The sequence below is a fragment of the Agelaius tricolor genome, unplaced genomic scaffold (genome assembly GCF_023055355.1).
Source record: "Agelaius tricolor isolate 1412-34295 unplaced genomic scaffold, bAgeTri1.0.p SCAF_24, whole genome shotgun sequence".
Lineage (NCBI taxonomy): Eukaryota > Metazoa > Chordata > Aves > Passeriformes > Icteridae > Agelaius > Agelaius tricolor.
In genome coordinates, this window is record NW_027269284.1 from 5,362,328 (window position 1) to 5,373,164 (window position 10,837).

At 43.2% G+C, this 10,837-nt stretch overlaps 1 protein-coding gene and 1 long non-coding RNA gene across 2 annotated transcripts; one reads left to right on the forward strand and one right to left on the reverse strand.

Moving 5' to 3' along the window:
* Window positions 1-1,297: 1,297 nt before the first annotated feature.
* On the reverse strand, window positions 1,298-9,750 carry TMEM129 (transmembrane protein 129, E3 ubiquitin ligase). Its single transcript, XM_071447304.1, has 4 exons — window positions 9,324-9,750; window positions 7,779-8,253; window positions 5,415-5,574; window positions 1,298-2,919 (listed from the first exon to the last, which is right to left on the reverse strand). Exons 1-4 carry the CDS (start codon window positions 9,526-9,528, stop codon window positions 2,671-2,673), a joined length of 1,089 nt encoding a protein of 362 aa, XP_071303405.1. The 5' UTR covers window positions 9,529-9,750; the 3' UTR covers window positions 1,298-2,670.
* LOC139599740 (uncharacterized) lies at window positions 9,665-10,768 on the forward strand. Its single transcript, XR_011682295.1, has 2 exons — window positions 9,665-10,037; window positions 10,389-10,768. It is a non-coding gene; the product is annotated as an uncharacterized lncRNA (long non-coding RNA).
* The last annotated feature ends 69 nt before the right edge of the window (window positions 10,769-10,837 follow it).

Below are 10,837 nucleotides of genomic sequence, written 5' to 3' on the forward strand. Positions count from 1 at the left end.
GTATTTCTATCTCAACTCCTTAAACAGCTCAAAGTCCACAAACATTTCAAATTTAAAAATTTAAAATTTAAAAATGGCACTGAGAACCTCAGTCTTACTGAGGTTTGTCCTGAATGGAATGGTGCTTAGCTGCAGTCTAGCAAGTTTTACAATATCAGAGAAAGGTTTGAGGTGGAAGGGACCTTAAAGAAATGGCCCTGTGGCTCTTTGGATGATAACCTGAAGCTATCACATTGAAAAATGCCTATTTTTGTACTCTATTATTTTCATGTTCATTTGGATTTTTACCAAGTTGTTTCTCTAACACAGCTTTTAAGAAGCTCACAAATGTCAGAGGCATGTCAGATTACTTTGAGAATTTACTTGGGGAAAACTACTTGTTTTAAGGAATATAAGTCAAGTACTATCATTAACAGAAATCATAATTTTGTTTTGGTAATTATTACTAAGTTTTTTAAGAGGCACTTCTGTGCATTAAAAGATGCAAGGGTATAAAACACTAATGACTGTTACTCTGTTGTACTTTTATATTGACAAAAGAGGTAGGATGAACAAAAGCAAAATTCCACTGAAGTGAAAACTTCCAGTCAACTCAGAGTAGATTCCACTGCAGTAGAAATTAGGAATTTAAAGCTTTTATTACATGAGATACTATTGGCAACTGACCTGGCATTAGTCTATAAAACCATCTGCACCTACCAGCATCTGAGATTCTCAAGGCCTTTATGATTTTAGCCTCACATTCTTTGCAATGAATATTTTTATTCTGAACAGGCAAAGTGCTGTAGGAACTGAATGGGGGTGGCAAAACCACAGCTCCAAAATCATACCATCTCTTCTGCAACTATTTCAAGGACCACATCCCTTGTATTGGTGACACATTATGTAAACTTTTCAGAAGCAAATGTTACAAAATGCTTATTTGTGAAGGCTGCTGTGTAGTGATAGGTGCATGTCAGACACACCACCCTGCCCTGCAAGAACCTTCCAAAGGTTAAAAAATCCTGCAGAGACCATTTTAAATCTGGAAATAACTTTCCCACAGAAGTACTAAGGAAATATTTTAAATTCAATTGCTAATTGACTTCTAGGTTTTTTTATTAGTTTTCAGACTTAGCAACAAATCTGCCTGAAACTCCAGAACTCCATTTAAATCTATTCAGATGAAGAGTAACATGCCACTGAAGATCTCTTTGGGAAAGAGAGATAAATCCACACAACCTGTCTCAGTGTCAAATTTTCACTCTGTACATCCATAAAATCCAAAACAGCAGGTGATGGAAAACAGAGAAGCCACTGTTATTAACAGGTAATTTACTTAATTGCATAGTAGATGTTGTATATAAAGCAACTGAGATATGCTGAAGCAATAAATGTTCTTTAGCTCAACCAGTTTGGATTTTTACAAATGAATATGATTTAAAAATTCCAAAGTTAAAATCCAACACCACCAATTAAATGTTAGTTTTCAAGCAATGCTGTCAGATCTGTCTTCAGTTCCTTACCCCTCTATGAATTCTTGCTTGCAGCCACATTTGTAACCATTTCCTGGCTGGTTGCAAGTGCAGGTAGGTGCATTCACCACCTGTAGCTCAGCTGAGACTCATGAAATGTTTCACAGCTGTACTTCCAATACTTGTACCATTTTTACATCCTGCCATCTGATCCTGCTCAAACCAGTTGCCTGTCATGGTAATCAAGAGGCTGTCATGTAAGCACTGGCATGCCACCTCTGCCCATGATTTACTGGTGAGATCCTTGTGATTATTCAGGTGGAAGGTATTAAGAGCTTTTATTCTTGTAGACCAAAGCTTTAAAGTATTTCTTTCTCTATTTGTCCCACCTGTGATATTAATTTACAAATTAAAGCTCAGATGTTTGCTGCACGCTCTTCAAATGTATGTAAAAAAAAAGTCTAATCACCTAAAGAACATTGAAACCCTAAGCAATGTAGCTCCTGGAAACCAACAGATTTTAACCATGTATTAGCAGTGGAGGTAAATGGGTTGACAAATCCTTTCTGTTTTCAATAAAGTCATCCATCAAAAGGTATGCTAGAGGCAAATTAATGGAATAAAAGGTCCATACAGGACTTGTAAATCTTCAGGGATTACATTTCTCAGCCTACAGCAACCCTTTGTGGTAGATGTAGTGGAAGTAGCTCCTTCCAGCTGAAGGAACACAACTGGTGCACTTGTTTGAAAAACAACTGCAAAGATTAATAATAACTTTACAACTGGATTAAAGAATAACAAAAGTATCAATGAAGTCTAACCAAAGCAATTTTCTCAGTTAGCCCTTTATTAAAAAATCAAAACCCAAGTTAAATTTAAAAATAGAAAGAATTTAACCTACGTTAAAACCTGAAAAAACAACGGTACTGCAAATATAGGATAACCTTATTCCATCCAAAAGGTAAGAAAGGAAAACAGGGGTTTAAACAAAATTAAAATCCAGAAGCTGACATCGTGTGAGTAAAATCCACAGATAAGGTAAAAGTGGAAAGGAACTGAAAAGATTTACATCTGTTTTCAACACTGTAAAAGAAACCTTTAGAGTTTGTACCCTGGTCGAACATGAAGTCTCAGAAACAGATCTAGCAGGCCTTAAACCAAACCCACTATGAAACACAGTCAAATTAAAAAAGTTAAAACATACCCAAGTTACTACTCATCGTATTAGGCAAACATCTAGAATGCAAAACTTGGCTCGGCAAGTCGGGCAAGGCACTTGGCTCGACAGCCAGGTCTCTGGGTGCTGCTGGTCCTGCCTGCTGGCAAACCACTTGCCCATGCAGGTGAGGCACCACATGGGCCGGCAGTAGCACTGCTGGCACTCCCCCTCGTTGGGCTCCTGGCAGTTCTTGATGAGCTTGATGTTGGCAATAGTCTGCATACAGCCTATGCATGGCTCCAGCTCCTGAGGGAGGAGAAAAACCATCAAGGTTGTGAACTGCACAGAATGGTTCCTGTTACTGCTTTTTTAAAAGGCTTTTAGAAAATCATCTGTGGCAGGACTGCCCCACCACAGGGTATCAAATGGTTTTACTAGAATGCTCTCTAACAAAGGACAGCAAAGCTTGTCTCTGAACAGAAAACTCAGAACTGCTGCATGACACTACTGATTAAGCATAAATGACTGAAAAATAAATGTTCTTTCACTCTCTGAAGAGCTTCCAGCAGCCACAGCAAGGTAAGCAAGCAGCCAGATTTGTCATTCAAGCTGTTTTTCAAAAAATGGACCAGTATAAAGTAAGGAAAACAAACCAAAACACTGAAACAGCAAATGGCTGTTCCTATCTTCCATCTAAGTAAGAGGCATAAATGAGGAAACTAGGGCTGTACTGAACACAAGGATGCTCAACCTGAAGGTCCAGAAATGTACTTAATTTTTTTTTGATAAAATTGGAATAACTGATTTTGCCCACAGTTAATAATGCCACATGAACTTGCAGTTGCATATGGGGACAACATCTTGCTATGAAGTGTTTTACAATTAATAAACAATTATTAGCATTTCCCACATCTTCCAGCTGTCCAAGAACTTGACAAAGCTCAAAAGACAGCACACTGAATAGGCACAGAGACCAGAATCTGTTCAAAATGCTCCTGGTGGAACAAAAATCAGCTCTCTATGTGGTCTCTAGTTCCCATCTCTAGTGACTCTTCCCTTGTCAGCTCAAGTGCCTGCTCAGCTGCCCTGTGAGCTGGGCTGTGGAGCAGATCCAGATGAACAAAAGCTACTCAGATTTAACTTGTGAAATTAGGTCTTAGCTTTTAAGCAGGAAAAATTCTATCATAGAAAGATTAACTAACTTTTAAAAATATTAATGGAGCTTCAGAATGGGGGAAAATTCAATATTGTATTTTTAACGTCCTTATCATCATCTGTGATGTAATTTATCACCCAATGTCAAACCCAAGTTCAGCAGCTCAGCTGCCACTTAAATGTGTCACAAATTAAATACTCTCCAAGAAAGCACCTTTAATATATTCTCTTTACTGTGACCATCTCTTTTTGCTGGCAGTGCAATCACACACACAACATAATGTGCAGACACACCTGATCCAGTTTTATTTTAGCTAGTTCACAAACCATATAAGCTGCACAGCACTGCCAAAGGTACCAACCCCTCACTCCATGAGCTGAACCAGTGGGCACAGACTCCCTGCAGGGTCACCAGTACTGGTTTAATTGGTTCCCTCTGGTACACTGGACAGTGCTGCAGTCACACTTCAGCTGCTGCACAAGTATAATAATGACCAGGTCTCTGTGACTATTACTGGAAGTAGGACTCTGTGCTGTTATAATTAACACCGTATAATAATAGCCATAATAATTATAATCAAAGCAAACCCCAATTAAGAATTATTAGTTTATTTCAGCAGTAGATCCACCAAAACCTGGCTGTCTAGAAAAGCAAGCTGCATTGGAGCAAACTGCCTAAAGAACAGCAACAGCAGCTGTGGCTCTGGCTCCCCATAAATGATGACCCTGCACTTCTGCAAGTGCAAGGTCATCATTTCCAAATGTGTTCATGTAACATTTTAGTAGCAATTATTACAGGGGACTTTATTTCACAATGCCATTTCTCAAGTCTCAAAACCATAATGCTCACAATACAGTTTGTTCCTCGTAGCAGGAACAGAAGTTAAGGTTTGTGATGAGTTTAGTGATGCAGCAGGTGAGCATTTGTGAAGGAAGCATCACCCTGACTGAGCAAAGAGCACTTGGGTTCCTGGCATCACTGACTAGGATGCCTGACTGGAGCCAGCCTTGGCTGTGCACACCCTAAGAAATTGTGCTTGGCTGTATCTTCTCAGGAAGTTAAGGAATCTAGGTCATCTCTTCTCAGGGGCTTATCAGTATCACAAGATGAAACTGTAAGTCCTACAGCTGTACCCACAGCAAGGGGCATTTTAACCACCAGTCACACTCTAAGTAAGTGACTGCAGCTCCCAAGCCCATAGAGCTCTCCTGTAGGGCAGCCTCAGGTAGGTAGGAGACCTTACTTGGTATCCCTTACTTGGTATCTGTTATCTACAGAAAGGAGAGTAACAGTTTATATTAGATCTCAAACATATTTTATGCAAGCTAGCTGAATGATTAGAAATGTAGAGAGTAGCAGGGTGTTTAACTGCTGTTCAATTATTATTTAATTACTGACTGAATACTGCTTAATTATTAAATGAGGATTATTAAGCAGTAATCACATGATAAATATAATTTAATCATAATTTGTTATTGAATCCATATTTTTAATAAAACCTTTTTGTTAACCTCACAACCATGAATTCTCTTAATAATTCACTGGAGATAGCCCTAGGTAAACATTTATCATTTACACAGTAATCACAGGCTCATCTATATTGAAAGTATAATTGTTACAGTCTCACATGGATAGAAAGTTTCACCTGAGTGCTTGGAACGTGGTATGTCTGGTTTATTTCCACCAGAGATGTAAAGGTTTCTAAAAACAAATCACTAAGGCTTTGATGGATCACAACATTAGCTGCATTGCTGATAGGAGCACGGAGTTTCTCCCGGAGCTCCCCATACTCTGTGGAGTTCAACCTGAAGAAGAGAAGATGGAGCAAAATGTTACCATGATTATCCACCCAAATACCTTGATAGTAGCTTGCAGAGGTTAACATCTGAAGTGAATCCACAGGAAAGCTGGTACTTATTAGTCAGAATAAATACACAGAATTGTGTTTTCTTGTTTTCTTCTGCTATTTAGTTATTGGTTTTGGCACAACTTGGTCAACAGAACATGCTGTCCTCATTCATATCTGTGTAAGATTGCCAGCAGGGTATGTCAGAGATCAGCTAAAACATCATACAAAACCAAAGGATTTTGAAGTAATCAGCATGAACAAAAAGCCATGTAGGTATGTAAATCATGCATTAACTGCACAATGCTGTTTGCACCATTTCTGTCACCTTTTTAATGCCTGTTTACTTAGACAATATCTAAATTCTCAATTATAAACTCCTGAGGAATTTAATTAGGAGAAATTAGTTGTATCATGCAGCAGGCATCTCAAGGTGATATAGTTCTACACAAGTAGCAGAGAATGTCAATCTATCAGGTTCTGTGATTTTATGATACAATCTAAATCACAGAAATTTCACAAAGGTCACAAACCACTGCTGATTTAAGGCTGCAGCAAGCTGTGTTTCACACCAGCTGCTTCTGTAAATTAAATTTAAGTGATGTCCACAGCACTCAAGTGGCACCTGAGACCTCTCACAAATCCTACAGTGATATATTCCTGTTGTCATCCCTTTTTAAGAGTTCTGAACTGTAGTGTCAAAACTCTCCAGCTCAATGTTTCCACTCATTAAACAGCTTTCAGGGAGAAGTCCCTGGAACACTGCCCTCATTTTCCTACCACTCTCTGAATTCCCAGAGCCCAGCACAATGCAAGGCTGGCTTAGTTTTTACTGCTACGGGATAATGTCACTTAACAGATGCTGTCCATACAAATCAGAGACATTTATAACCAGAGGAACAATTCACACTGAACAAGCAGAGAAATGTGGCCCACCTGCACAAAAGCATTTTTCTTCCAGAAACACCTCACTATATTTGATTCTGATTCTGGATATATACAATGACCCTGTATGATTCTGCTACATTCTAGCAGAGATTTACTATCACTGACATCTTATTAGAACAGCTTTTAAACACTGTTCTTGATGCTATTCTGTTTAGTCACAAAATACAGTTTGGGCTTAGGACTTTTTTTCTATAAAAGGAATTGTCAAACAAGTCATGTTTTTCTCAGCTGTGGTGTATTCTGGCACTGAAGTGCTTGCAGAAGAAAATCATTAATTGTTTAATACTCATTTGGTCATCACTGTCACAGGTCTATAAAAGTCTCTTTTCTTAGCATTGTCATGCTGACCTTAACCACCCTCTTGTTCTGAGTTCTGTTCACCTGGATCTCTACCATAATCACCTCTTTGCCTTCCTCGTGCCTGTCCCATTGCACACCTACAAGTCTGGTGATCTGCATGCTTTTAAGTATCTAATAAATGCTCCTGACATACAAATTTACAGCAAAAAGGCACCTTTTCAAATGTAATTTTAGGAGCACTAAGATGGCTTTTAATAATACAACACCAAGGACTTGAGCATCCTTCTACTCAGAGGTTTCTGCCAAACTTGTACTTAAGCCTGGATACACAGAGACCGATGAGATAAACAGCATGGGCCCTTGCAAAACAAGCCCTCACAGTTCACAATTGTTATGATTTATTGTTATGAGAACACCTAAGTCAGAAAGGGACCAACATTTCTTCCTTGTTTTAGGGGCAGTTGGCTTGCAGTAGCTCAGTGAGAGCTCTTCTGAGCATTGATGAAATTGTGAGCCTTAAGCACAGGGAAAAATCCAAAGTCGTGGATGAACAACAGTTTTAGATAAATAGCTATTTCTCCTCACCCAAAATTTAAAAGACTAAAAATTCTACCTTTCATTCCCGTTCTCCATCTCTCACCTAATTTTATCCAGTTACTTCTTTCTGCATCCAGCACAATCCTCTCCCTAAGAATGGATCAAAGAGGCCAATCCCTTTGTTTATCCGTTGTGTATTCAGTGTTGCACTAAACAACCTTCCCTGCACTGCGTGGCAGAAATGCACATACAGCAGCCCTGAACACCAGGCAGGGACCAGAAAGGAAGGGATGAGTCTCCAGATTGGTCACAGTAGTGCTCCCTCAGCACCATCAAAACAGCACACACGTAACATAACAGGTTTAGCAGTTGTTTTACCGGATATCGAATGCCTTGACGTAGGGATTAACGCTGGCAACGCGGATGGTGAGGAACTGCACGGGCACGTTGGAGTCTGGGGTGAGCTCGTGCTGTCTGGAGTCTGTCACCGTCAAGTGAATGTCCTGCTGCTGGGCAACATGTAAACAGTAGGTGGTCACTTTAATCACCCACGTGTCCGTGACGATCACCCTGGCTCCTGGCGCCCCGGTAGCAAATTTGTCGATTCTCCTGAATTCTGTGTTGATGGAAGAAGCTACTGCCCTCCAGCCTGACTGTGGGAGGGCGTGAACAGCGAGTGTCCGGGCTAGTGGATGATTATTCCAACCTTTCCGTGACCAGTAATATGCCAGGGCACTGGTGATTGCTGGGAGGAGAATGGCGAAGAAGAAGAAAGTTTTCCACTCTTTTGAAGCCAGGTAGAAAAAACAAAGATGTTTTTCAGGTGCAGCAAAGCACATACCAAGGTAATAACCTGCAAGGGAAAAAAGAACTTACTTTCAGAAAACAAATATCTGCAAAAGAGATACCCTTGAATCATATGGTTATCTAACCAGTGAGCTCACCTCCAAGAGAGGTATTGTATTTCTGGATGACTTCAAAGTCAAGCCTCTTGTCTCAAGCAAGCTGAGGTAAATTCTTAGGCATCGATGACTTTTACCAGAATTATATACCTAAAGGAAAGCCATCTGAATTTGGTTGTTAAAAAAAATTACCTGTGCCATGCCACTTAGTTTTAGGAGAATTATATGGCTAAAGGAAGCTGATTTGCATTCCTTGGTTAAATCACAGAAGATGATGCACTGGAAGGGACTCACAAGGATCATCAAGTCCAACACTTAGCCCGGCACAGGACACCCCAGGAGTCACACCATGTGCATGAGAGCATTGTCCAAACACCCCTTGAAATCCATCAGGCTGGAGTCAGTGCCCAGCCACCCTCTGGGGGCAGAACCTTTTCCTGATATCCCACACAAACCTCCCCTGACACAGCTTCAGGCCATTCCCTGGCTCCTGTCCCTGTCACCACAGAGCAGAGATCAGTGTCTGTCCCTCCTGTTCCCCTCACGAGGAATTTGTAACTGCACTGAGGTCTCCTCTCTGTCCCCTCCAGGCTGAACAGACCAAGTGCCCTCAGCCTCTCCTCACACGGCTTCCCCTCAGGGCCCTTCACCATCCTCGTGCCCTCCTTTGGGCACCCTCTGACAGTTTCATGTTTTTGTTATCTTGTGTCACCCAAAGCTGCCCCCAGCACTCGAGGTGAGGCCGCCCCAGCCCCGAGCAGAGCGGGACAATCCCTCCCTTGCCCGGCTGGCCATGTCCCCAGCACAGGGATGACCCTGCTGGCTGCCAGGGCACTGCTGGCTCACCTTCAACTTCCCACTGCCCAGGAGCCCCAGGTGCCTTTCCCTGGCACTGCTCTCCAGCCCCTCATTCCCCAGGCTGTACTCAAACTGCAATTCCTTTGTGAGTGCATGTGCAGCGGTGCAGCCCGCTGGTTACAAAGCTCGGGGGCTCACTCCGGGAAGCCGGGGCGCTACTCACCGAGGGGCAGCAGGGAGTGCGCCAGCAGCGTGCCGGTGCTGCGCCGCAGGTGGTACTGCACGAAGGCCGCGTCCTCGCTGCCCAGCCAGGCGGACAGCAGGCTCTGCACCGTCAGCCCCGCCGAGCGCACCTCGTCGGGCGGGAACACGAAGCACACGGCGAACACCAGGTAGGCCAGCGTGAAGGTCACCGCGGGGCTCTCCATGCTGCGCCCCGCGGGGCGCCGGGGTCCCCGGGAGCGGTAGTTCCCGCCGCAGCCCCGGATGCTCCAGCGGGGAGCGGTGCTTCCCGCCGCTCCAGCGGTAGTTCCCCCGCAGCCCCGGATGCTCCAGTTGTAGTAGTTCCCCCGCAGGCCCGGATGCTCCAGCGGCAGTTCCCCCCGCTCCAGCGGTAGTTCCCGCCGCACCCCCGGATGCGCGGCGCGGGCGCTGCCGGGCTGGCAGGGCCGCCGTGGCGGGACCCGCCTCTCCTCGCACGGATGGTCCCCGCCCCTCCATCCATCTCCTCCCGCCCCTCCGCGCCTGCCCGGCCGCCAGCCCCAAGCCACGTCCGCGTTCCAGCCGGGGCCGGACCGAGCCCGCACCCCGCGGCCGCCCAGCCCAGCCCAGGCCAGCCGGGACGCGCAGCCCCTGCCCGTAGCCCCAGGCATTGTCCATGCTCGAGGTCATGCTCCACAGGCCTGGCAGAAGGAACCGATTCCAGTTCTTTATGCACGTAAAAGAGCTCTGCTGGATGAGGGCAGCGTCTTTCTGAAGCAGGGAAATGGCCTGTTTTATTTAAGCGTCGGGAAAAGCTTCTCTTTGCTTTTCCTTGTGTATTTTATGTAATGTTTTCTAATAAGACAGGGATGTAGCATCTTAAAACGCCTTAAAGGGAGGTGTATTTCAAGGTATCTTCGTACACCCCCAAACACAGTAAAGGGAGAGGCCTGACAGGAATATCTTGTTACTATTGAAGTATAAACAATAGCAAATAGCCACAAGATTTGCTGTTTCTTACAGAATGTAGGAAACCCCCTGCACACACCCTGTTATAACCGCAAACTTCCATATTTCTCTCTTTTAGAGAAAGAGGAGATTGTATAACTGGAAAAGCACAGCACAGAAAACAGCATATGATGTTATATGCTACTAATGATGGAAAACCAAGTCAATAGTAAATGCCACCCATGGAGTGTGTGACATTCTAATGCTGGCAGATGGCTGATGCGTTGCTGCTGTGATGGAGATCGAGAATTCATGGTGGTTTAGTGACTCTTGAGGATGGTTAAATCAGTAAAAGCATGCTTGGATTCTGTGCATCTTACTTCATTCTAAAAGACATCATTGTTAACTTTATTGTTTTAACAATCGCTTCGTTGTTGCTGTCTGATGACTCAACAGTAAGGACTGTTTTAATGTGCTAAATAGACTGTGAAGTCCAGTAATAAAAAACGGCTTGTTGAAGCAGCAAGTTTTCTTTCTGTGATTTCATGCAAAAGAATGAAGCAGAACAGCTGAGACTGTAGAATCATA